This window comes from Hydra vulgaris, chromosome 12 (genome assembly GCF_038396675.1).
Source record: "Hydra vulgaris chromosome 12, alternate assembly HydraT2T_AEP".
NCBI classification, from domain to species: Eukaryota; Metazoa; Cnidaria; class Hydrozoa; order Anthoathecata; family Hydridae; genus Hydra; species Hydra vulgaris.
Genome location: NC_088931.1, coordinates 48,523,768 through 48,546,675, shown reverse-complemented (window position 1 = coordinate 48,546,675; position 22,908 = coordinate 48,523,768). Strand labels below are relative to the sequence as shown.

Here is a 22,908-nt window from a genome sequence, read left to right as displayed (position 1 = left end):
CACGATATTTAGAGAACAACCGAATTAAAACTTTTAAATTATTTATTTAATAGCATTCTTTTTTTTTTTTTTTCAACATCTTTATTTTCAACAAGGCTGCAGGCAACCACTATTTGAGTTGGTAGTTACTGGAGGAGAAAATATGAGGTTTATAGAAGAAGATAACGATTGAAAGACGACTTAAAATATTGCAATTATATGAATTAGGAAAACAAGATGAAGAAAGCGAGTTCCAAAGAACTGATGTTTAAGGAAAAAGACTGGACAAATAAGAATTTTTAGAGCACTTAGTAACAGTCACTGTAAAAGGATGATACTTAATAGAGCAACGAGTAACACCTGATTGAATTTTAGTAGATGGTACAAGAGACTCGAGCTCTTTAGAGCAGTTTCCATTATAGTATTTATAGAAAAGAGAAAGAGAAGCAACATTACGACAATGTGATAATGGTTGGAGGCTGGTTGCAAGAGCAGGTCGGTCCAACTATGTTTGCAATGCGTTTTTGTACCTTGTCTAAGAGAGAAAGGACATCGTTGAAAGATTCGCCCCAGATATGGCAACAGTTTTTCTTACAAGGACGGATTTGAGATTTATAGAGATAAGGAATAGAATCCAGAGTAAGAAATTGTTGAGCACAATAAAGAGATGTAACCTTAGTAGATACTAATTTTGCAATCGATTTGATATATGGTTTCCAAGAAAGATCGGAACTAAGAGTTAATCCTTAAAGATGAAGGGTAGATGACTCATTGAGTAAATTACCATTCAAAAGTATAGCAAGATCTAGATTATTGCGATAACGATTTGCTGAAAAAAACTGAGTTTTCTTTGAGTTAAAGCTCACCATCCACTGCGAGTCCATGCTGTAGCAGAAGTGAGATCCTTTTCAAGCTCAAATGTCCTTTCCAAGCAATAAGAGAGTGTTTGCTTCTTATCACGACATGAACAAATGGTTGTACCATCAGCGAACAATGCCACCTTAGATGTGAGAATATCTGGAAGATCATTAATGTAAATTAAAAAGAGTATAGGCCCAAGGATAGAACCTTGAAGAAATCCTGAAGTGGGAGGGTTTAAAGAAGAGTGCATTCCATTGAGGACAATTTTAATACTACGATTGGTAAAGAAGGATTCAATAATCTCAAAAATGTTTCCTGATACACCGTAAGAAGAAAGGTTATGTAGAAGACCAGCATGCCAAACTTTATCAAAAGCTTTAGAAATATCAAAAGCAATATCCTGAACCTCTCCACATCTATATAATGCACGATAAAACCTATTGGTTATTACTGCTTGCAAATCAGCTGTAGAACAAAAAGATCGAAATCCATATTGATGATCTGAAAGTTATTACATTTAAAATGAGAGGTAAAGTGTTTGTTAATTAAAGACTCAAAAACCTTGCTTATGATAGGAAGAAGACTAATGGATTGGTAGTTAGACGAGTTTTTGAAAATCTCTTATCGCTATTTTCAAAAACTCTCTCTAGTTTTTGAAAATAGGGATAACAGATGTTGCTTTCCAACAGGCTGGAAAACAAAACTCTGATAGGCACTTGCTAAATAGTTTTGAAAATATAGACGACAGTTCCGGAGAACACTTCTGCAAGATGATAACAGGAATGTTATCCGGACCACAAGCTGTAGAAGAGCCTAAGATTCAACAAATATCAGTTGATGATTTAATAAAAGAGTTTCAAAAAAAGTTATTTAATAGATTTTTAAGTCCTTATGGATTATTAAAACTGAATAGTTAAAGTGACGGATTCGCCCCATATTGAGTTCATCCCGCTTTACCCAATAGGGTACCTTTAACCCTGTGAGTATGTTCAGTCGAAAACTGTTTCTAAAAAAATTGATATTTTTTCTTTTTATGCAAACATGACTTTAAAATTTTAAAAACATTTAGCGGTGTCTGAGAAACTTACAGCCATTTTAAGTATTTTCAATAAAGTTCTAAAAATCTTGTTATTTTTTGTTTTGTTCTCATAATAAAATTACTAAATCTGTAAAATTTTCAACACTAAAGGGATCGTCCATAAATTACGCAACGCTAAATTAACTAAGAGACAAAACAAAAAAGGTGAAAAGTTTTCCTTCGTAGAGTCTTTAATTAAACCGCAAATTGAACTGGTACTTTAAGTTTAATAAAAACTATCGTGTAAAAGAGAAAGTGATCTCCTACTTCTGTTTTTTAAATAAGTCTAGCGTTGCGTAATTTATTGACGAGTCCTAACCCAAATCAGATTAATATACAAAGCTCTGTAAAGTTTACCTGTTTTAATTTTGCTTTTTGTTATTAAACTTTTTCTTACAAAATCAAGTGTTTTTAAATTTTTTCTGATTGTTTATAATCTAGTATTGTAGTAGCAGATAAAAAAAAGGCGTCAAAGTCTATTACGGCAATGCCTGACTAGACTACATTACACGCTAAAATTTGTGCTGAAGTTGAAACACAGGTCCCAAATTGATTTGGGATCTGTGTAAGTCCGCTCTGGACTTACACAGGTCCCAAATCAATCAAATCAACAATTTGTGCTGAAGTATATGATATATTTCAGCACAAATTTTAGCGTGTAATGTAGTCTAATCAAAAAAAAAATTTTGATCTTGAGTTTTGGAGTGAGAAAGCATAAGAATCAGGCTATTCAGCTCAGACTATGGTTTCATTAGGCTATGAAAAACAGGTGCTCACAAACAAATTTGGACTAGTAGAAAATCACTTAACAAAAAATTTTTTAAGTGATTTTCTACTAATTTATAATTGCTCTGTTCTTTTAATAACATTGAGCACTTTATTTTGTAGAATACATTTTTAAAATTGTTTAAATATATATAAGTGATTTTCTACTAATTCATATATATGTATATGTATATATATATATATATATATATATATATATATATATATATATATATATATATATATATATATATATATATATATATATATATATATATATATATATATATATATATATATATAAACAACTGTTTCTTTCAAGAATGCTTTCATAATATATCTGTGTATTTAGTTTCTTTCATGCGATTCTGCGCATAAGGAACCATGATATACTATTAAATATGCGCGCTCGCGAAATAATCGGAATTGTGAAGAGGTCTGTTGTGTATTGCTCAAGACATTTCTAAAAGAGAACAACTAAGTCAATATTCGTAACTTAATTTAAAAAAAAACTTTTCTTCTTGGTTTAATAAAAGGTTTGCACAATTTCGTCTGATTGAGCTTATACAAAAACGTCAAATTTTCAGTATAACTTTAATAATATATATCCACACAGTCATTTATACGTCTTTATTTACACAATCACTTATATGTCATTTTTTACTCAGTCACATATGTTGTTACACATCTAAAATTTTTTTAAATATACAATTCTTGCGCTTTCACATTTATTTTTTTAAATATTTTTTGATTTTTTAAAATACAAAAGTAATTAAAAATTTACATACATAAATATTTAAAAAGTGCATTGCGGCAAAATCTCCTTAATTTTGATTTATAGAATTTATATGCTATTTTGTAAAGTTAAATGTTGTTGTTTACAAAGTCACTTACCCAGCAAACTCTCCATGTTTGTAATAGTAATAGTTAGTAATAGTAGTAGTAGTAGTAGTAGTAGTAGTAGTAATAGTAGTAGTAGTAGTAGTAAAAGTAGTAGTAGTAGTAGTAGTAGTGGTAGTAGTAGTAGTAGTAGTAGTAGTAGTAGTAGTAGTAGTAGTAGTAGTAGTAGTAGTAGTAGTAGTAGTAGTAGTAGTAGTAGTAGTAGTAGTAGTAGTAGTAGTAGTAGTAGTAGTAGTAGTAGTAGTAGTAGTAGTAGTAGTAGTAGTAGTAGTGGTAGTAGTAGTAGTTTTCACTTTCGTTTTTAAAGTAATTTCTAGGCTTCTACTCGCAGTTCTACAGTATTGTGAAAGAGTTAAGACCTACTAAATAGAAAAAAATATTTTTTTTAAATCAAGGTAATTAATTTTTATTCTAAAGATAATAAAATAGTCTCTTTTTTCAAACATTAAAAAGAAGATTTTTTTTTTGAAAAATAACTAATATAATCTATAAAAAGAAGGATTAAATATTATGTGTTAATCTTTTTTAATATTTTTTTTGTGAAAAAGTGAAGAACCACAAGGAATTTTTTTGTGCTAAATGTGGCGGAAACGTCTTTTTTTAATTTATTTTTATCTTTTTTGTTTAAATGTTCTATTAATGACCTGAGTCATTACCAAAAAACCAATAAAAATATTTAAAAAGTATTTAATTTCAAACAAAACAAAATTAATTTCTTTTGAAAAAATGAGCAGAAAAGCTATTACCTATAAAGATCGTGTTAAAGTGATGCATTTTCACCAGGAAGGTTAAACCGCTCGTGAAATTGGAAAAATAATAAAGCGATCACATAGCTCGGTGCTAACAATCATCAAAAGATTCAAATTGTTCTGGAAGACCGCGTTTGACAACACCCAATGATGATCGCCTATTAATCAGGTTGGCAAAGAAAAATCGAACCATGTCTTCGCATGAATTAAGAAGGGAATGGAAGCTTTCAACTGGACGTTAAGCATCGGCATCACTTGTGCGTAGGAAACTAATAGCTAACAATATGTTATGAAAAAAAGCTAAAATCGCGACTTACAAAACAACATATAAAACAGCGAAAAGAATTTTGCCAAAGTGTCAAAGAATGGTCTCAAGGTATACGGAGTACAGTAATGTTCATTGATGAGATGAATATCGAGGTTGATAACCGAAAAAACCCAATTATGATTCGCAGGCAGCCTTCAGAAAAATAAAATCTCTATTGTATCCTTCAAAGAACAAAACAAGGTAGCGGGTCGATTGGAATATTGTGCCGCATGACATATTTTGGTCTCGGTATGTTTAAATTATTTGATTGTCGACTCAACTCTATTTCTTATGGCGAAAACAGCTTAATGTATTTTTTTAAAGTTTTAATATTTGTTATGTATATTATTTTGTTTAAATTTTGATTTTCAAATATAATATAGGTATATAGAGATCATGATTTTATCTTTTTCTGAAAATAATTGCACTCAAAGATATTCTAAAGGGGTTTCTTTTTATGTGTAAGTAGCTAAAAATCATTCTTTGCTAAGATCCTACCTTATATTTCAAATATAAATAGCATATTATTTTAATATGCCTATTTTTGTTGGTAGTTTTCCGAAAGATCTAGATTTGAGGAGAATATGGATACAAGTTAAGCGGAGGGATTGTTTTACTCCTAGTAAACTGTCTAAACTTTGCGGTAAAAATTTCAATGGTATAAAAGAAGTCTTTGGAGTTCACAAAACAAACTAAAAAAAAAAAAAGATTTCTTCTATATTTGATTTCCCAAAACTTTTATGAAAAAGTACTTATCCGAGAAAATTACCAAAAAACAGACAAAGTATTATTTCAAATAATACCACCAATGGTTCAATACAGTAAGTCTGATATAACTAATCTTTTTGCAATGACATGTATTGATTTAAAACTTTTAAGTTTACTTTTTGTAACATATATATTATGTACCTATATATATATATTTACATTAAACTTACTGTATTGAGTTATCGGTGATATTATTGTTAACATTAATGATATAATTATCAACATTATTGTTCCTAAAAATATATACATATTTTTAGGAACAATAATATTATATAAATAAAAAGGAATAAAATCATAATCCATACTATGATTTCTGAAGAAGTATTAACTACACTAATAATATGATATATTTTTTTATTAAGAGTAGTTGTTAAACATATTTATATTTGCTAATTTTTTTTTTTTTCAATTTTTTTTTTCTATTTAAATATTTTAAATATTTGTTACTTATTTAAGTTATACCTTTGGGATTATTTTGTTTTAGTCAACCTACTGTTGAAATATGGTTTTAATTTAGTAAGTTTTTATGATTAAAAATTTTCTACATTAATCATCAGATAACAGTTATGGAAAAATTTAGTTTACACAATTACGGTAGGAATAGCGATAAATATAAATAATAGTTAATTATTGTATTTGTCGTAACAGTAATAATTGTTGTAATGATTGTAATACTATTGTGATAATTTGTGTGTGTGTGTTTAGGTTGTGTATCATTTACATAAAATCTGTTTGGCTTTTTACTATGTTACCCTCTATTTCTTGATACCCCAATCAATGATGCCCCATTTTACTTGATTGGAAGAAATTAATTTATACCTAAATTAGAACATCATGTTTAGACGAGTTGAAAGTAATTATCACAAATGAAAGAGATAGGCCAAGACAAGATAAATCATTCTCAAAATGTACGAAATGCTGCTAGACAAAAAGAATGTATTGTATAGCAAGAAGTGATACTCTTCTTGATTATAATTATTTAGGTGAAATGAACCAGATCTGTCAGCATTGCTGTGCTAAAAAATTTCCTGATGAAGCACATTTTTTATGTTGCTATAATAGAAAGGAAGTTTTGCTTCCATTTTCTATTTCCGCAAGCTTTACAAGATTTACAGGAAGTTATATATATCATTATTCCAATATCAATAATTTTAAAATATACTTAGATTCTACGGCTTAGTCACTTTGTTTCTAAGAAATGGCGTAATTGGTTCGCAACCCTGAACATGCAACATTGGTTAGAAATCGTGTTAAATATTGGCAAGAAACCATTTCTGCAATATGCTGCTGATGCATATGTATATATAAAAAGTTAAAAAAATAAAAATGATCTGGTAAACCAAATATTATTATTACTTTTTGTCGCAACCCAATATAGTGGTGCGCGCAATCTTCTCCGTTTGGCGAGCGCTTTCGCGCTCATGCATTTTTGCGCTCGTCCACACGCCCGCCAATACTCTGGTCAGCGCTTTTTTTAGCGCTCGCCAATAATTTTCAGGCGTGTTTTTATATCGCAACAAATCTTTTCTTTGTCAAATACTTTTATGATTTATTTACGTATCTGAAAAATATTTTTTTTGCATAAGTTTTTGCTAAGTAGAACTATTAAAATTATTAGTTGCAATGTCATCTTATAGCGTTTTCCATGATGGAATTTTAGTAATTAACGTAATAAAAGATATTTTTGACATTCCTTTAAACCAATCAGAAGATTTTACTTACACGTGTAAACTATTAGAAAAAGAGAACACTATAATGTGCTTTAACTAAAGCTAAAACACGCTTTAAAAAAGGAAAAACTAAAATGGCAGCAAAAGAAATACAAAGATTAAGCTAAGCGTATTTAATAAGTGGGATTTCAAAGGTATTTTTGGCTGGAACATTGTTAATGAAGACGCCCAGTGGGCACGGTACGTTTTTAAAACGTTTTTAAAACTTTTTTTAGACGTTTTTATAAGGTTTAAACCTAATAAAAACGTCCAAAGAACGTTTTAAAAACGTACTGTGCCCACTGGGCGGTATCGATTACATTAATTTCATTTGGTGTAAAATTTGTGCTAATCACTCAAGTAGATCTATGAAACCACGCGAAATAAGAGAAGCGACAAAACTTTCTTCTGATAATTTTACAAATGGAACCAACTTTATAACTAAACATACAGTATAATTCACATGCTTCTACTATTATCACATTTACCCTTTAATAATCCTTAAATACATGTTAAAGTTTCTGCTTAGCAATAATTTCTTATCTTCTTTTGTAGATTCAACGCCATCTTGCAAGCAAAACACACCAGAACGCGGCAGAAATTGAAAAACGAAAGCCGAAAGAAGATCGTATTAAAAATGTACAAAATGTTCCTGCACAAACTTCTATTTCCTCTAACATAGAGAAAGCCAGTCATGATGCATATCAAAAGCTTATTAATACAGCATATAAATTGGCCGTCAATCCTACAATAAGCCTCAATTGCTTTTCAGTACTTGTAGAAATCCAAAAAGAAAACAGTATACCAATAGTATCAGGTATGTTCGTAACTAATTTATGCTAATGAAAATTTGTATTTTTTTTTTTTGTAAATTGTTTTTGACGATAATATTATGTATGTATAAAGTTATTGGCAATTATAAAATTCTTTTTGTCTCAGTAATTTAATAAATAATAAAAATAAATTTGAAAGAGTTGTCTCATCTAAAATGGTAATAATTCCGATCTGGAATAATTTAGGGACTAGCGATGGTCGAGCTGCAAAGAAATTTATCCGTTCTATTTACTCAGCAGTTCTCGAAAAAAGCAACTTGATTTTAAATCAAAGTCATTTTTACTCAATACTACCGGATGGTTCGCAAGCTCGCAAGACAGGAGTAGATAAGGAACTGGTACTGCTCAAAACTACATTGAAAGGGTATTTATTTTAAATATAACTTTTATTTTTGAACAATTCCATTTTAAAATAAGGTTTAAAAGCTTTAAAAAAAATATTTTTACTTTTTAGGTCACCAGTAACGATGTTTGCACATTTGATAGACTGTAACGATTATGGGGGAACAGATGCTGCTTTTTTGAAACTTGGCATCGACAGCATATTTGATGAAGACGGACCTTTACCATGTGCCGCATTTCGTGAAAAATTGATTAGTTGCACAGCCGATGGTGCTAATGCTAACACGGGCCACAAAGAAGGTCTTCAAAAAAAACTTTGCAGAGATGGTGATCGCCCTTGGTTGGTACCAATACGTTGCATCAACCATCTAGTAGAATTAGCAGTTAAAGATGCATTCTTTGAATCGTCTTTTAAAGATGTGGATAGGCTTTATGAAAACATTTTTTCCCTATGCAAGTCTTCAGGAGTTGTAAAAAGCGAAATTACAAAAGCAGCTGAAATGCTTAATATAAGTTATTATGCCTTTCCAAAGTTGAAAGGTACAAGGTTTATACCGCACAGTCGAACATCTATTTCCAGCCTCATAAATATGTGGCCAGCTGTTATCATGGCACTTGAAAATAATATGTCATCTAAAAAGGGTAAAAAAGATACCAAAAATGTTTTTGAAAAGGTTTCTCCTCTCTCTAAAGTTTTTGAAGACGATGGCCAGGGTTTTGCCAGTAAGGGTTTGTTGTCAAACCCTTACTGGATCAAACTCTAATGGAATTAGACGACCTTTTAGAAAGCGCAGGAAAGACGGACGAGTTGTTAGACAGTTGTTTAGCTCTCTTTAAAATTGATGCAATAGAACCAAATAACCTTATTTTTTATTTCTATTAATATGGTCATATGCTTAAATTACCCGCTAACCGTGAGCAAATAGTAGTTATTCAAGAAAATTTTACTTTTCTAACCATGTCATCAGTAGAGGAAGCCTCCAACAACAAAAAAAGAGTTACTTCTATATTGCGAGAAACTTTGAAGACTCGATTTGAATGTTTTAACGTTCCTGTATTTGCAAACATGGTTTGGATGGACCCAAGAAACTGGGTAATTAATGAAAGCCTAACTTATGGCAATGACATGATTGATTACCTGTATAATCATTTTAAAGTACTCCTTACTTATGCTGGATTCGACAAGTCAAAAGTTATAAATGAATCGATAAGATTAGGATTTTTGGTAAAATGTCAATTTGCTAATGATATTTCCGAAGAAAAAGAAAAATGCGCTTCAAAAGTTTGAACGTATATTTTGAAATTTTAAAAAAAGAATCTTTCACTTATTGCTGAGGTGGTGTTTTCAATTGCTGGTTCAAATTCTGCAGTGGAGCGTATGTTTAGCATATTGAGGCTTATAGTATCTGACAGTAGATCAAAGCTCAAACATGACACAATGACAATGTTGATGTGCATTGGCTGTAACGATAAATTATGGACAGAGATTGAGAGAGAGCCAATAAAAAAACGAGCACTAAATATATATCTTGAAACTCGTCGAAAATTAAAGATTGATGAACTTATTTCTAGTTCAATAAACCAACCGCTTTCAGTCCCAATTGATGTAGATGGTAGCGATTCGGAGACAGGCGAAAATGAAGACTCAGATGATGAGATCTAAAAAAAAAAATTAATTCTTTTTTATTGGGAAACATTTGATGTTTTCAAAATAAAAAAGATCTGTAAACTAAATTGGTAAAATTAATTACAAGGTACAAAATTTCGAGTGAATTAATGGATAACACCTCCAAATGTGAATAGATAATGCAGATTTGCATGAGGGGCAACTTCTAATTATAAATAAATAATAATCTAATTATAATATAATATTTTTTGAAATCGCGCACGCCAGGCAAATATGACTGTCGGCCAGCGCTTTTTCGTGCGCTGGCGGCAAATTTCAAGCGGAGAAGACTGGGTGCGCGGTAAAATAAAATACACAAATTTATTTTCAAATGTTGTTAAATAATAGTTTATGATAAGTATGTTTTTATGTGCAATAAAGTAAATGTTAATAGTTTATAAAATATGATATGTTCTAAGTTTATATATGTTTATATTCTGTTTTATTTTATTTTTATGTTTTAAAAGCGGTGTTACTTAGTAGTGTGTAAAGCAAGGTTGTTATCCCAGTGGTCACAGAGTCAGATGGTCTTAATTTCTGTTAATTATTTTTTACTTAAGACACTTTAGAACTATGACTAAATATAAATCTTATTATAATCAGAATCAAAATATAAATACTAGAACTTGGTAAGCAACATATCTTTTTTTTCTTTTTTTTCTTTTTTTTTTTTAAAGTTACCAAATATAATTTCTTGTACCCATCAGATAAGTGCTAATATTTATGTTTTAATTGAAATTCAACCTTATGTATATCTACTTTATATTATACTCAACTTTTTGTTTCTCATTACTTTCAGATATTCTTCGATATCATGACTGATAAGTTAAAGATTATTATAATAACTTAGTTTTTATGACTGTAATTAATTAGATTATTATCAGATTTGTTGTATATATTTTAGTTCTAATATAAGTCACCGCATTTTTTTACGAATCAAATTTTATTAAACTTCCAAATAACTGATTATAATTATCCTAAAATGAAATGACTTTTTTTTTTTTTTTTTTTTTTTTTTTTGGAGTTCAAGCATAATTGTATTCTTTTTTTTTTTTAGTTGCCATTGCTTAATTAGTTTGCTTATTGTTGAAACATGGTTTTTATTTAGTAAATTTATATGATATTAAATTCACTGTGTTAATCATTATTCACAGTTATGAAAAGATCAGGGTTCTAAACTATTGAGGTAACGTTAAAAAGTCTTTTTTTAATGGTTAATTGTGCTATAGCTATTTTGTGCTAATTTTTTTTTTTTTTGCCATAATCATTAAAAACAATAACTTAAGTTATGAATATAATAATCTATTGTAACTTTTTTTAAAACATTGCCTTTGAAACACAGTTTGTCTCTCTCTGTTTAACGAAAGTTTATTAATAAAGGAGAGTATTATTGCAGCACTCTGTTATTACTAAGCTCTTATGTATTTTTTGGTACCATAATTAATTATGACCATGTTTAAGAAATGTTTTACGAGTCATTAATTCATGAACACAATAATGTGTAAAATAATGCTCCCCTTTATTAATAAGCTTACTTATTCTAAAATACAATAATAAATATGTAAAATAATGCTTTTGTAGTTCAAGATGATCTTTTTTTTTTAGTTATTGGTAAGTTGTAATTGGCTTTCCTTCTCCGGTGCTTGCTGTTATTAAAAAGAACATATTATTTTAGGTTGCGTGGTCTTTACCAAATGCCAAGACCAATAAAAACGAGCAAAACCAAAAAGATTATATTATATGGATAAGGCTGTCATTGTCCTGATTTTTACGGAGGAGAGCACAACGTTAAACTAATTGAAACTTTCATAGCGTTCTTCAGCGGAAAAACCGGGACAACGGCAGCCCAATATATATATAAATTTGTATTTTATATTTTTCAGATAATATATCAAGTTAAATTGCTATTTAATTATTACAAACTCGCTTAACGGGTTGCTTCTGCTAGTTTGTTATAATTTTATTGGAATTCATTAACGAATGATAAGAAATCTTTTATAACAAAACGAATTGCAATGGCAAACATATTTTATTTGAAAAGTTAGTAAATGTTTTTTGAGGATCCCAAATCATTTATACTTTATTTTATTTATTTTATATAAAATAAATAATATAATTTATATATAACTTATGACAATATATTACATAATATTAAATTATTTGATTTTATTTTAAAAGTAAGTAAATGTTTTTTGAGGATCTCAAATCATTTATACTTTATATTATAAAGTATAAATGATTGGAGATCCTCAAACATTTACTTACTTTTAAAATAAAATCAAATGTTATATTGTCTAAAGTTATACTATATTATATAGATTATACTATCATAGGTTATACTATTTAATAATGAATATTGCCATAGGTTATAACATTCGGCAAATGTTATATTTCAATGAGGTATAACCTATGACTTGGACCAAATCATAGGTTATACCAACATTACCAAGTCTTGGTAATGTTATACTTAGAGTTGCCAACATAGGTATTTTGACCAGGAGAATCCTGAATTTTTCTTATATTTAAAAGCTCCAGAGCAGAAGTCCTTGGTGCAAAGAGCACAAAGTTATAAAAAGTACATTTTCAGAAAATAATATAAAACATGTTCATTGTTCTTCATAATTTGGTTAGATATCTACTTATTATTTTAGCCAGAACTATTTTATGTTAACTTTTCTTTAAATCTACGTGATTTTTTTTTATGTTACGATTGTTCAAGCGTACGTAATTTTGATTTAATAAAGTTAATTTTTCACATTAATTTTTTGTGTTATCAGTTCTTAAAGCAAAATGTTGGGCAGTGTGCAACGCCAATACGTATATCATAAATGATATACGTATAATTATATTAATACATAAATATAGTTATATTTATATCATTTACTTAAACTAAAAATGGGTAAATCTGCAGTTAAGCAGCACGCCTTTGGAAAGTTAAAACAAATTCCTGGCATAATCAACAGTTAGTAAATTAATAGATAATTATTTTGTGGTAATTAAGTGGGTCACATTTAAATACCTTGTTTTAAATTTAACAGTTGCGGTTCGAAAACATGAAAAAGGAGCATGTAATACAGATGTCGAGAGGTCCATAAAGCGATGGCTAATGCAAGCTCCTGACAGAGAAGGTGGTTGTGCAAAACGTGCCTAAAGCGTTAGCTAAAAATGCTTGATGGTTTTTCTAGTTATCTTTACTTTTCTTTGATATTTTATATATTTTATTTGAAATATGTTTTATTGTTACAATGTTTTTATTGTATTAGTCAAGCATTACAGAGTATTGGATTTTATAGTTTATACTCATTTGTACATTTAATTTTATATTTTATTCCTTCATTTACTTCACTTATTTTTATTTATTTTGGTAACAATTTTATACTTATTTTACGATTTTGACCTGACATTCATTTTGCGTGACTGGGTTTAAAGCGTATGTAGATTAAACATTTCCTTTTATTTATGCCAATAAGTGTAGAAGCATAATTGTTCTCATCATCATTATTATTATTTGTTCAGTTTTTTTGTTAATTGTTAGAATTATATTGAATAATGATGTTAGTTTAACATTGTAATCAAGAATAAAAAATACTAATAATTTAAAAAGGTCAAATAAAGATAACACAATATTGTGAGTGAGTTTGTTTTTTAATCTATACCCAATAAATTCGCTTTAGTTGGTCCAACTGACGGGCCAGTATTGGCTATAGTTGGCTAACTGTCGGCATTGCGTGCCAACCATTAACCGACTGTATACCGCATGTTTTTGAATCGTAAAAGTTTCCCGTGAGTTTTATAAATGTATTTATAATTGTATTATATGTAAATGTTTAGTCGAGTGGTCTAAGTGAATAGAGTTAGTTTAGTTTTATAATTAAACTTTTAAACTCAAACTCTCCTTCACCTTTTAATTTAACCGTTACACATGTAAGTACATATATTTTACTTTTATCCATTAGTTACACATTCAGATATAAATTTTGATATTTGTTAGAGTTTTTAATTTAATTTTATGATGGCACCATTGTTGTAGTTGTATTAGACGTTTTAGCTCTATTTTAACTATTAATAAGAGTTAAAATACAGTTAAAATGTATATGTGTGTATATAGTATGTTTACGTGAGTATTTCTGTATGTATATAAGTAAATATATATATATGTATATATATATATATATATATATATATATATATATATATATATATATATATATATATATATATATATATATATATATATATATATATATATATATATATATATATATATATATATATATATATATATATATATATATATATATATATATATATATATATATATATATATATATATATATATATATATATATATATATATATATATATATATATATATATATATATAATATATATATATATATATATATATATATATATATATATATATATAATATATATATATATATATATATATATATATATATATATATATATATATATATATATATATATATATATATATATATATATATATATATATATATATATATATATATATATATATATATATATATAGGCTTGGACGGGAATGGCGTGCGATTACGCGCTTTGTTTGACCACACACATAAAAAAAAAATTATATAATTTGACCACGGTTGCTTAGACGTTTTTGACAATATGAAGTTAGGTTTTTTTAAAGCAGTTGAGAAATGCGTTAAAAAAATATTAACAAAACTAAATTAAAAGGAACATTAAATAAATATAAAAAAAAAGAATATTAACGAAAAAGATAAAAAAAACTTTAACTAAACTAAAAAAAATCGAACTCGAGGCGATAGTTATTTTAGGCATAGTCTATAGAATATAACTATGGTCTGGAAGTCTATTGTTGTATGTTATTGTTCGCGCTTATTCGAGTCACGTGATCAAAGAGTTTGCAAAACAAAGTTCAAACAAACAAACAAAGTTCAAACAATCAACAAAGTTCCAACAAACCAAACAAACAAAGTTCACAGTTTTTTTCAAAGCTTCAAACAAGATATGCCTGGAAGGAATTGTGCTTTTCCAACTTGTACAGTTTCCAATACAAATAAGCACAGCTTTATGAGCAGCTTTCGAATTCCAACAAGAAAATGTGATTCTGACTGGAAAAATGATATTGTTAAAGTTTTAAATAAATATCGTAAAGTTGATAAGTCATTACAGGAGAGGATTGATGCAGGTCGTGTTATATGTGAACGTCATTTTAAACCTGAAGATTTTGAGTTGACAAGTAAGTTTATGTATATACATATATACATTCATATATGTGTATGTATGTATATATGTATATAAATTAATTAAGTATGCACCTTTTGATTCTTAATTACCCTCTGCAAAATGCCTGAGGCTTGTAACATATTTGCAAGGTAAGCAGCAAAAATTTTCTAGTTACTGTATGAATCATTAGTTGGGCTATGTGAGAATAACACAACCCAAAGGTTCCTTAGGCAGTATATATATATATATATATATATATATATATATATATATATATATATATATATATATATATATATATATATATATATATATATATATATATTATACATATATGTGTGTGTGTATATATATATATATATATATATATATATATATATATATATATATATATATATATATATATATATATATATATATATATATATATATATATATATATATGTATATATATATGTATATATATATATATATATATATACATATATATATATATATATATATATATATATATATAATATATATATATATATATATATATATATATATATATATTTATAACAACAATTATAAATGTATTCTATAAAATAGAGTGCTCAATGTTCTTAAAAGAACAGAGCAATAAAAAATTATTTTAAATCACTTATCAATTTAAATTTTTTACACAATGTTTCTTCAATAAATTTCTGAATAGACTTCTGGATAGTCTTTATTGACGAAACATTGTGAAATTGATAAGTGATTTATAATAATTTATATATATATATATATATATATATATATATATATATATATATATATATATATATATATATATTTAACTATTATATATTGTTTATATGTATGCAGTTATTAAAGCAAAAATATATTGATTGATACACTTATAGAATCTGGTCGCAAAACATTGAAACTTGGTTCAGTTCCAACATTGAATTTACCTGTGAAATCACACGAAACATTCACAGCTGAGCGAAGAAAACTTGAAAAAAATATCACTGTTCAATGTTTGCAAAGGAATGGAACAAGAAATAATAAATTCCAGTGTATTAAATCATGTTATACCTTTTGATTACGACCTTGATACATTATCTCCCATGCAATATAAAGAGTTAAAACGACATAAAGATTGTAGGGTTTTACATGAAGAAAGTGAATGTGATGTTTGTAAAAAGTTTGAAGTAGTATTGAAAAAACAATTTAAATCTAAAATAAAGATTAATAACGCTGCAGCAAAGTTATAAGCTCCTCTAACAAAAACATCAAAGAACAGAATTGTTCTTGCGTTACAACAAGAACGAGTTCAAACAAAAGAATTAAAAGAAAAAATTGATCGGATGAGAAAAGAAATTAATGCAAAGGGTGTGGAACTTAACAAAGATTTTATTAATGATATAAATCACATTATGGAATCCAACAACCAGATTATGACACCATTTATGAAATTATTCTGGGAAGAGCAAAAAAAAGGCTTCTACTATTCAGAAGAGTTTAAAGTATCATCCTATGATTATTAGATTCTGCTTATCTCTTTCCATGAAATCAGCATCGGCATATGACGAACTTAGAAATTCCATGATACTCACTTTGCCAAGTCGCCGTACTTTTAGTGTTTACAAAAATGCAATACACCCATCAGTGGGGTTTAATCCTAATGTAATTGAAGAACTAAAAATGATAACTAAAAACTTAAATGAGGTCCAAAGATTTATAGTACTCTCTTTTGATGAAATCAAAATTAGTGAAAATTTAGTGTACGACAAGCACTCAAATGAGCCTATTGGCTTTGTTGATCTTGGAGATCCACATCTAAATTATAGCACTTTCAAAGACATTGATGACCTTGCTTCCCATTGCTTAGTTTACTATGTTAGAGGTGTTGCTTCCGATTTAAAGTTTGCTTTGGCATATTTTGCTACTAAAGGTATTACTGCGAGCCAAATTATGTCTACTTTTTGGAAAGTAGTGTCTGTGTTAGAATTAGAGTGTGCTCTTAAAGTAATTGCTGTTGTGTCTGATGGTGCTTCTCCTAATCGATTGTTCAACAAAATGCACAAAGGCATGGATAATATAGAATCATTAGTTGTTTACCGTTCACAAAATATATTTGCAGATTGTTACATTTATTTTTTTTCTGATGCACCACATCTTATAAAAACATTTAGAAATTCGCTACATCATTCTGGAGATAGTGAAAATCAAAAACGTAACTTGTGGAATGAACAAAAAGTTATATGGAGCTATTTTGTGAAATTAGTGAATGATGATATTTTCAGAGATTTAAAGTTGCTGCCTAAATTGACCTTAGAACATGTTCATTTAAATTCTTTTTCTGTCATGAATGTTCGCTTAGCAGCTCAAATTCTTAGCCAAAGTGTTTCAAATGTCTTATGCTTAAAATATCCACAAGAAACCCATGTAACAGCACAGATATGTGAATTAATGGATAAATTTTTTGATTGTACGATTACTCGTAATCAAACCAAAGGCATTCTGAAAAGAAAAGAGTTTTTGTTGCCCTACCGCAATGTTAACAATTTTCGCTTTGATTGGCTCAGGAACACCTTTTTAAAATACTTAGAAACTCGGCAAGAAAATATTAAAAATAGAACTGGGACTTTCCATCAGGGTGAACGTGAAAAAATGTTTATTTCATTACAAACATACGAAGGTCTCCATATAACTGTGAATTCATTAATTGAAGTAACCAAGTTTTTATTAACTAGTAATATGCCTTTTGTATTGACTGAACGTTTTACCCAAGATATCCTGGAGGAATACTTTGGGAGGCATCGCAGCCTTGGTCGCAGAAATGACAACCCTACCCTCACTCAGTTCGGATACCAATCAAATGCGATCAGAATGCAACGATCTGTAGCCCCTGTTACTGGAAATAGCATAGGAGCTCATAAACAAAAGCGTAAAGTATCGTGGAGAATTGCTTCTGAGGAACCATTAGGAAAAAAGTATAGGAGCAAGAAAAAAAAGCAAGAGAATCTAGGAACACATGAAAATAATTAGTCATATTTTAAAATATATAATTTTATTAATGCAACTAAACACATAGAAAGTGACATATACAATTGTGCTTGTTACTCTTTGGATTGCTTTTTAAGCTTTTTACGAAGTCCACCCTTACTATTTTTTTGTTTCAATTTTAGTTTATGTTTGGTGGTAATGTCTTTAGCCAAAGAAAATGCTCGCACTCGAAAGTAAAGTTTTATCATATTTTCTAAAAGGTTTTACTAACATAATTATCAATATCAACTCCACATATTGTCAAGATAGAGTTATAAAAGCTTACTACTTCTATATCTTTCAGTAGTTCTACTGTCATTCTGTTAATGTCGATTTCTTGCAAATGATTAATGTTTGTATCATTTCGAAATTGAATTTCAGCTTTCATAAATATTTGCTGGCATTCATTATTAACAGCTGTAAGTCCACCACGACTTTGTGCCTCGATCAATTCCTGATCTGAAGTATTTTTGGTAATAGCGTTATTTAATATTTTTATTATATTTTGATTTTCATTGGATTTATAATTCGGGCTATTTTTCGATTTTTTTATGAACTTTCTGACAACATACCCAGCCAGGTATTGCAAGGCACCAATTTCATCATTTGTTACATTTTCTATTTTTTTTGCTTCATTGTTGGGCATTCTTTTGAAGTATACAAGAACCTTGTCAGCCAGTTGAGTTGCTAAAAGGGTACTATTGGGTTTTTCTAATTCAGGAAAGTAAACATCTGCATTGATAACTATTTTATTGTAAAAGCTGGAATAATAATTCTCTGCATTGTTTGATTTACTCAAAACGTCATAAATCTTTTTTACGTCTGCATAAAGTGCTTCCGTTAATATAAAGTGATAACACTTTATACATTCTCGTCGAGTTAAGTTGTAACAGTTATCCTCAGATAAACTTTTTTGTGACTCCAGAACTAAATCACTTAGTATTGTGCTACTCATTGCATTACTTGGTTCAAAGATCTCTTTTAGTAGTAAATGTTTACAGCTTCGGTGACGGGTAAGTCCCCCTTTTGATTTACAAATTTTCCCACAGTCGTCGCACTTAAAACTGCCTGGTGTTGACTCCTATAAGAAAAGAAATCTTTAATCATGCATTAGTTACATAGCTTTTTTTTTAATTAAATATATTTCTTGCGTAAATTTTCTTACCTCACCGGCATCTACAATATTTTCAATAACAAATTCTTCATCTAAAAGACCTTCATCCTGAATATCTATCAATAAATTAGCAGACTCCTGTGTTAAAAACTCGTTATTTGACGCCATGATATAAATATTTTGCAAACTCTTTGGTCACGTGATTAAAAAACTAGTTATTTCAACATACGCAGCGTAACAATAAGAAATAACAATGGACTTCCAGACCATAGTTATATTCTATAGACTATGTTTTAAGTTACGTTTTTACGTTTCAAATAATTAACTTTTATCTTCTGTGATGTTTTATAAAAGTTTCAGAAACGCGTTTACAAATCACTTTTAATGACCATTTAATAAATAAACAAGAGTATTATATATATTATTTAATTATATACATATATATATATATATATATATATATATATATATATATATATATATATATATATATATATATATATTATATATATATATATATATATATATATATATATATAATATATATATATATATATATATATATATATATATATATATATATATATATATATATATATATATATATATATATATATATATATATATATACATATATACCAAATATTTAATAACTAAATCTATTTTAAAGTCTTTTTAAAATAGTAATTTTCAATCGTTTCAAGCAATGATTAGTAAAAAAAAAAAGCAATTAGAAATAGTTCTTACTAAGCGAATTCTTTCAATTATTACATTATTACAATGCAATGTTATAGTTTCATAAACAAAAGAAATTAGGTTATTAAAGCGTTTCGCAGCGAGTGGAATATTTGTACAGATTAAAAATTAAATATAAGTTTAAGTATTGAAGGTTTTAAAAATGGCATCGGCGGCAAAAATAATTAAATTTAATAAGCCAATATCAAAGAGCTTAAAAACATTTCTGTTGTGGGGGAAAGAGGAATTTATCGGTTACACAGAAGAAAACGGATTAGTTATCAAAATATGGTGTAAGGTTTGCGCAAGAAACAAGTTTGCTATTTTAAGTGATCGTTCAGTTAGAGGAGTAATGGTTGGTTCTTTGAAGGCGTTTATTGAGGGAACTAGTGTGGTAACAAAACATCAGGTAAGATTAAAATTAAAAGCTCATTTGAATTTGCAAATACAGTAAATAATTTCAACTAAGTTTTTACTTACTTTATTCACAAATATTTAGTACAATATTTTTCCCGCGATGATTTATAAATTTGTCTTTATATTAAGTTTTTAATTTTTAAATTTTGATTTTTAAAATAGGTTGATCGTCATCTTGAAGGTCATATCCATAAACTGGCGCTGGAAATCGATAAGAGAAACCCAACTGAAGAAACTGGAATAGGCCATATTATAAATCCAGATAACCAGAACTCTTTATATAATAAGCAAAACATTCGTGAAGCGTATTTTAAGATGATAAAAACAGCATACGAAATGGCTTTAAAACCAAGCATGCCCATAGTCATTTTGAAGTACTTTGGAACTGGCAATTAAAGATAGTGCAAGAAATATTGTTCAATATAGAGATTGTGATCAATTTTATACTACCATATTCCATTTATTTCGCAATTCTGGAAAATTAAAAAGTGAAGTTAAAAAAGCAGCAGAGGCACTAAATATTACATATTACACCTTGCCCAAAATATCAGGAACGCGCTTTGTTAGTCACAGAAGACGAGGATTGACAAGATTGGTACATAACTGGCCTGCAATTATTGTAGGCTTTGACAACGCACTTGTCAATCGCAATACCACAGCAGAAATGCGCGCTAAACTTTTCGGAATCTCCAAACGTTTGCATGACTACCGACTGTTATGCATGTTTTGCGGTTACTTAGACGTCTTAGAGAAATTGAGCCCGTTATCATAGGTTTTCGAAAAAAAAACGTTGATGGTGCACGAGGTAAAACCAGCCATAGATCTAACTAAGGATTACTTGGTTGAATTAAGTAATGAAACAATAGACGATATACTTGATTCATATTTACTAAAATTTAGAATCAAGTACAAAGATAATACAACTACTCTTGTTTCTTCTTATTTCAAAGATGGCCACGAGTTAAAAAAAACAAATGCAGAATTTGTTGACATTGAGCTTTACGATATGACTAACATTAACTTTGATAGTATTAATGCTGCTATAGAAGTTAGAAAAACTGCAGTCAACATCATTAAACCATTAATAGACGATAGATTTAGTTCGTTGTCAAACACGGTCTTTGAATCAATGAGTTGGTTGGATCCCCAATTTTGGACAGCAGACAATATGTACGGCGATGCTAGCATCTCTTTATTAATAAGGGAATTTAAAATTCCTTTAGAATACGCAGGATTAAAAGTTGAAATGGTTCTCTCTGAATAGAATGCTTTTAAATTATTAATAAATACAGAGTATAAAGGAGTTACAACGGCGCTGCTATGGGAGAAAATTTTTGTTTATTATAGAAAAACTTTCCCAAACCTTCTTCTTGTTGAACTAATAATGTGCATTTCTTGCTCAAACTCGTCTGTGGAACGGATTTTCAGTATACTAACCCTGATACTAAGTGATCGTGGTTTAAAAATGAGCAACCAGACAATGGAAGACGCAATATTGTTAGCCGGGAATGATCCAAATTTTACCGTAGAAGAACGAGATGATTTTGAATAGTGCCCTCAATATATACCTAAATAAACGCAGGGGGGTTTGCCTTGAATCAATGGAGGGCACTGATGCTGCACTAGAAACAATCGATAATTCCGACGAAAGCTCCATTGACGAGAAATATAGCTCAACATCTGAATCGGACTATTAAAGTTATTGTATTTGTCTTCTCAATTCCGTTTTTTTTAATCCAACAAAATACATTTTAAAAAATCAGAGCTTTTACATTTATCATAAAATATACATGCATGTCGTCCATAAAGGCTGTTACAACTAATATTAATTATAAGTAAAAGATCATTAACTCTCTTCCGCGGATATTTTCATTCAAAAATAAAACACTATAATACTTTTAAAGGGGCGACTGAATAAGTGCGAATTTCATAACTGCGAATCTGCATAAGTGCGACTGGCATAAGTGCGAACTGGCATAAGTGCGAACTGGCACAAGTGCGAACTGGCACAAGCGCGAACTGGCATAAGTGCGAATCACTTGCAAAAACTGGCATAAGTGCGAACTAGCACAAGCGCGAACTGGCATAAGTGCGCCAAAAGAATTTGCAAACACTGGCATAAGTGCGAACTGGCATAAGTGCGAAACAATTGCAAAAACTGGCATAAGTGCGAACTGGCACAAGCGCGAACTGGCATAAGTGCACCAAAAGAATTTGCAAACATTGGCATAAGTGCGAAACAACTGCAAAAACTGGCATAAGTGTGAACTGGCACAAGCGCGAATTAGCATAAGTGCGCCGAAAGAATTTGCAAACATTGGCATAAGTGCAAATTGGCATAAGTGGCGAATTGGCAAGTTCGCACTTATGCCAATTCGCACTTATGCCAGTTCGCACTTATGCCAATTCGCACTTATGCCAATGTTTGCAAA

General features: G+C 28.8%; 3 protein-coding genes across 3 annotated transcripts; 2 read left to right on the top strand and 1 right to left on the bottom strand.

Moving 5' to 3' along the window:
- Positions 1-1,362: 1,362 nt before the first annotated feature.
- Positions 1,363-10,498, top strand: LOC136088170 (uncharacterized). Its single transcript, XM_065811845.1, has 6 exons — positions 1,363-1,369; positions 1,504-1,705; positions 5,023-5,086; positions 7,672-7,933; positions 8,136-8,313; positions 8,404-10,498. Exons 1-6 carry the CDS (start codon positions 1,363-1,365, stop codon positions 9,053-9,055), a joined length of 1,365 nt encoding a protein of 454 aa, XP_065667917.1. The 3' UTR covers positions 9,056-10,498.
- Positions 10,499-18,218: 7,720 nt separating this feature from the next.
- LOC105845928 (uncharacterized) lies at positions 18,219-19,612 on the bottom strand. The gene is made up of 2 exons (XM_065813541.1): positions 19,376-19,612; positions 18,219-19,291 (listed from the first exon to the last, which is right to left on the bottom strand). The coding sequence occupies exons 1-2, from the start codon at positions 19,490-19,492 to the stop codon at positions 18,425-18,427; spliced, it is 984 nt and encodes a 327-aa protein (XP_065669613.1). The 5' UTR covers positions 19,493-19,612; the 3' UTR covers positions 18,219-18,424.
- A 585-nt stretch (positions 19,613-20,197) lies between these two features.
- LOC136088792 (uncharacterized) lies at positions 20,198-22,284 on the top strand. Its single transcript, XM_065813540.1, has 2 exons — positions 20,198-20,468; positions 20,639-22,284. Exons 1-2 carry the CDS (start codon positions 20,223-20,225, stop codon positions 20,870-20,872), a joined length of 480 nt encoding a protein of 159 aa, XP_065669612.1. The 5' UTR covers positions 20,198-20,222; the 3' UTR covers positions 20,873-22,284.
- Positions 22,285-22,908: the final 624 nt, after the last annotated feature.

Bases quoted from the DNA above. Each gene is read 5' to 3' on its own strand.
- LOC136088792 (XM_065813540.1), top strand. From the start codon at position 20,223: ATGGCATCGGCGGCAAAAATAATTAAATTTAATAAGCCAATATCAAAG. The intron at 20,469-20,638 runs GTAAGATTAAAA...TTTTTAAAATAG, and splicing joins GTGTGGTAACAAAACATCAG to GTTGATCGTCATCTTGAAGG.
- LOC136088170 (XM_065811845.1), top strand. The intron at 5,087-7,671 runs GTTTCTTTTTAT...CTTCTTTTGTAG, and splicing joins CTCAAAGATATTCTAAAGGG to ATTCAACGCCATCTTGCAAG. The intron at 7,934-8,135 runs GTATGTTCGTAA...GGAATAATTTAG, and splicing joins CAGTATACCAATAGTATCAG to GGACTAGCGATGGTCGAGCT.
- LOC105845928 (XM_065813541.1), bottom strand. From the start codon at position 19,492: ATGGCGTCAAATAACGAGTTTTTAACACAGGAGTCTGCTAATTTATTG. The intron at 19,292-19,375 runs GTAAGAAAATTT...CTTTTCTTATAG, and splicing joins ATATTGTAGATGCCGGTGAG to GAGTCAACACCAGGCAGTTT.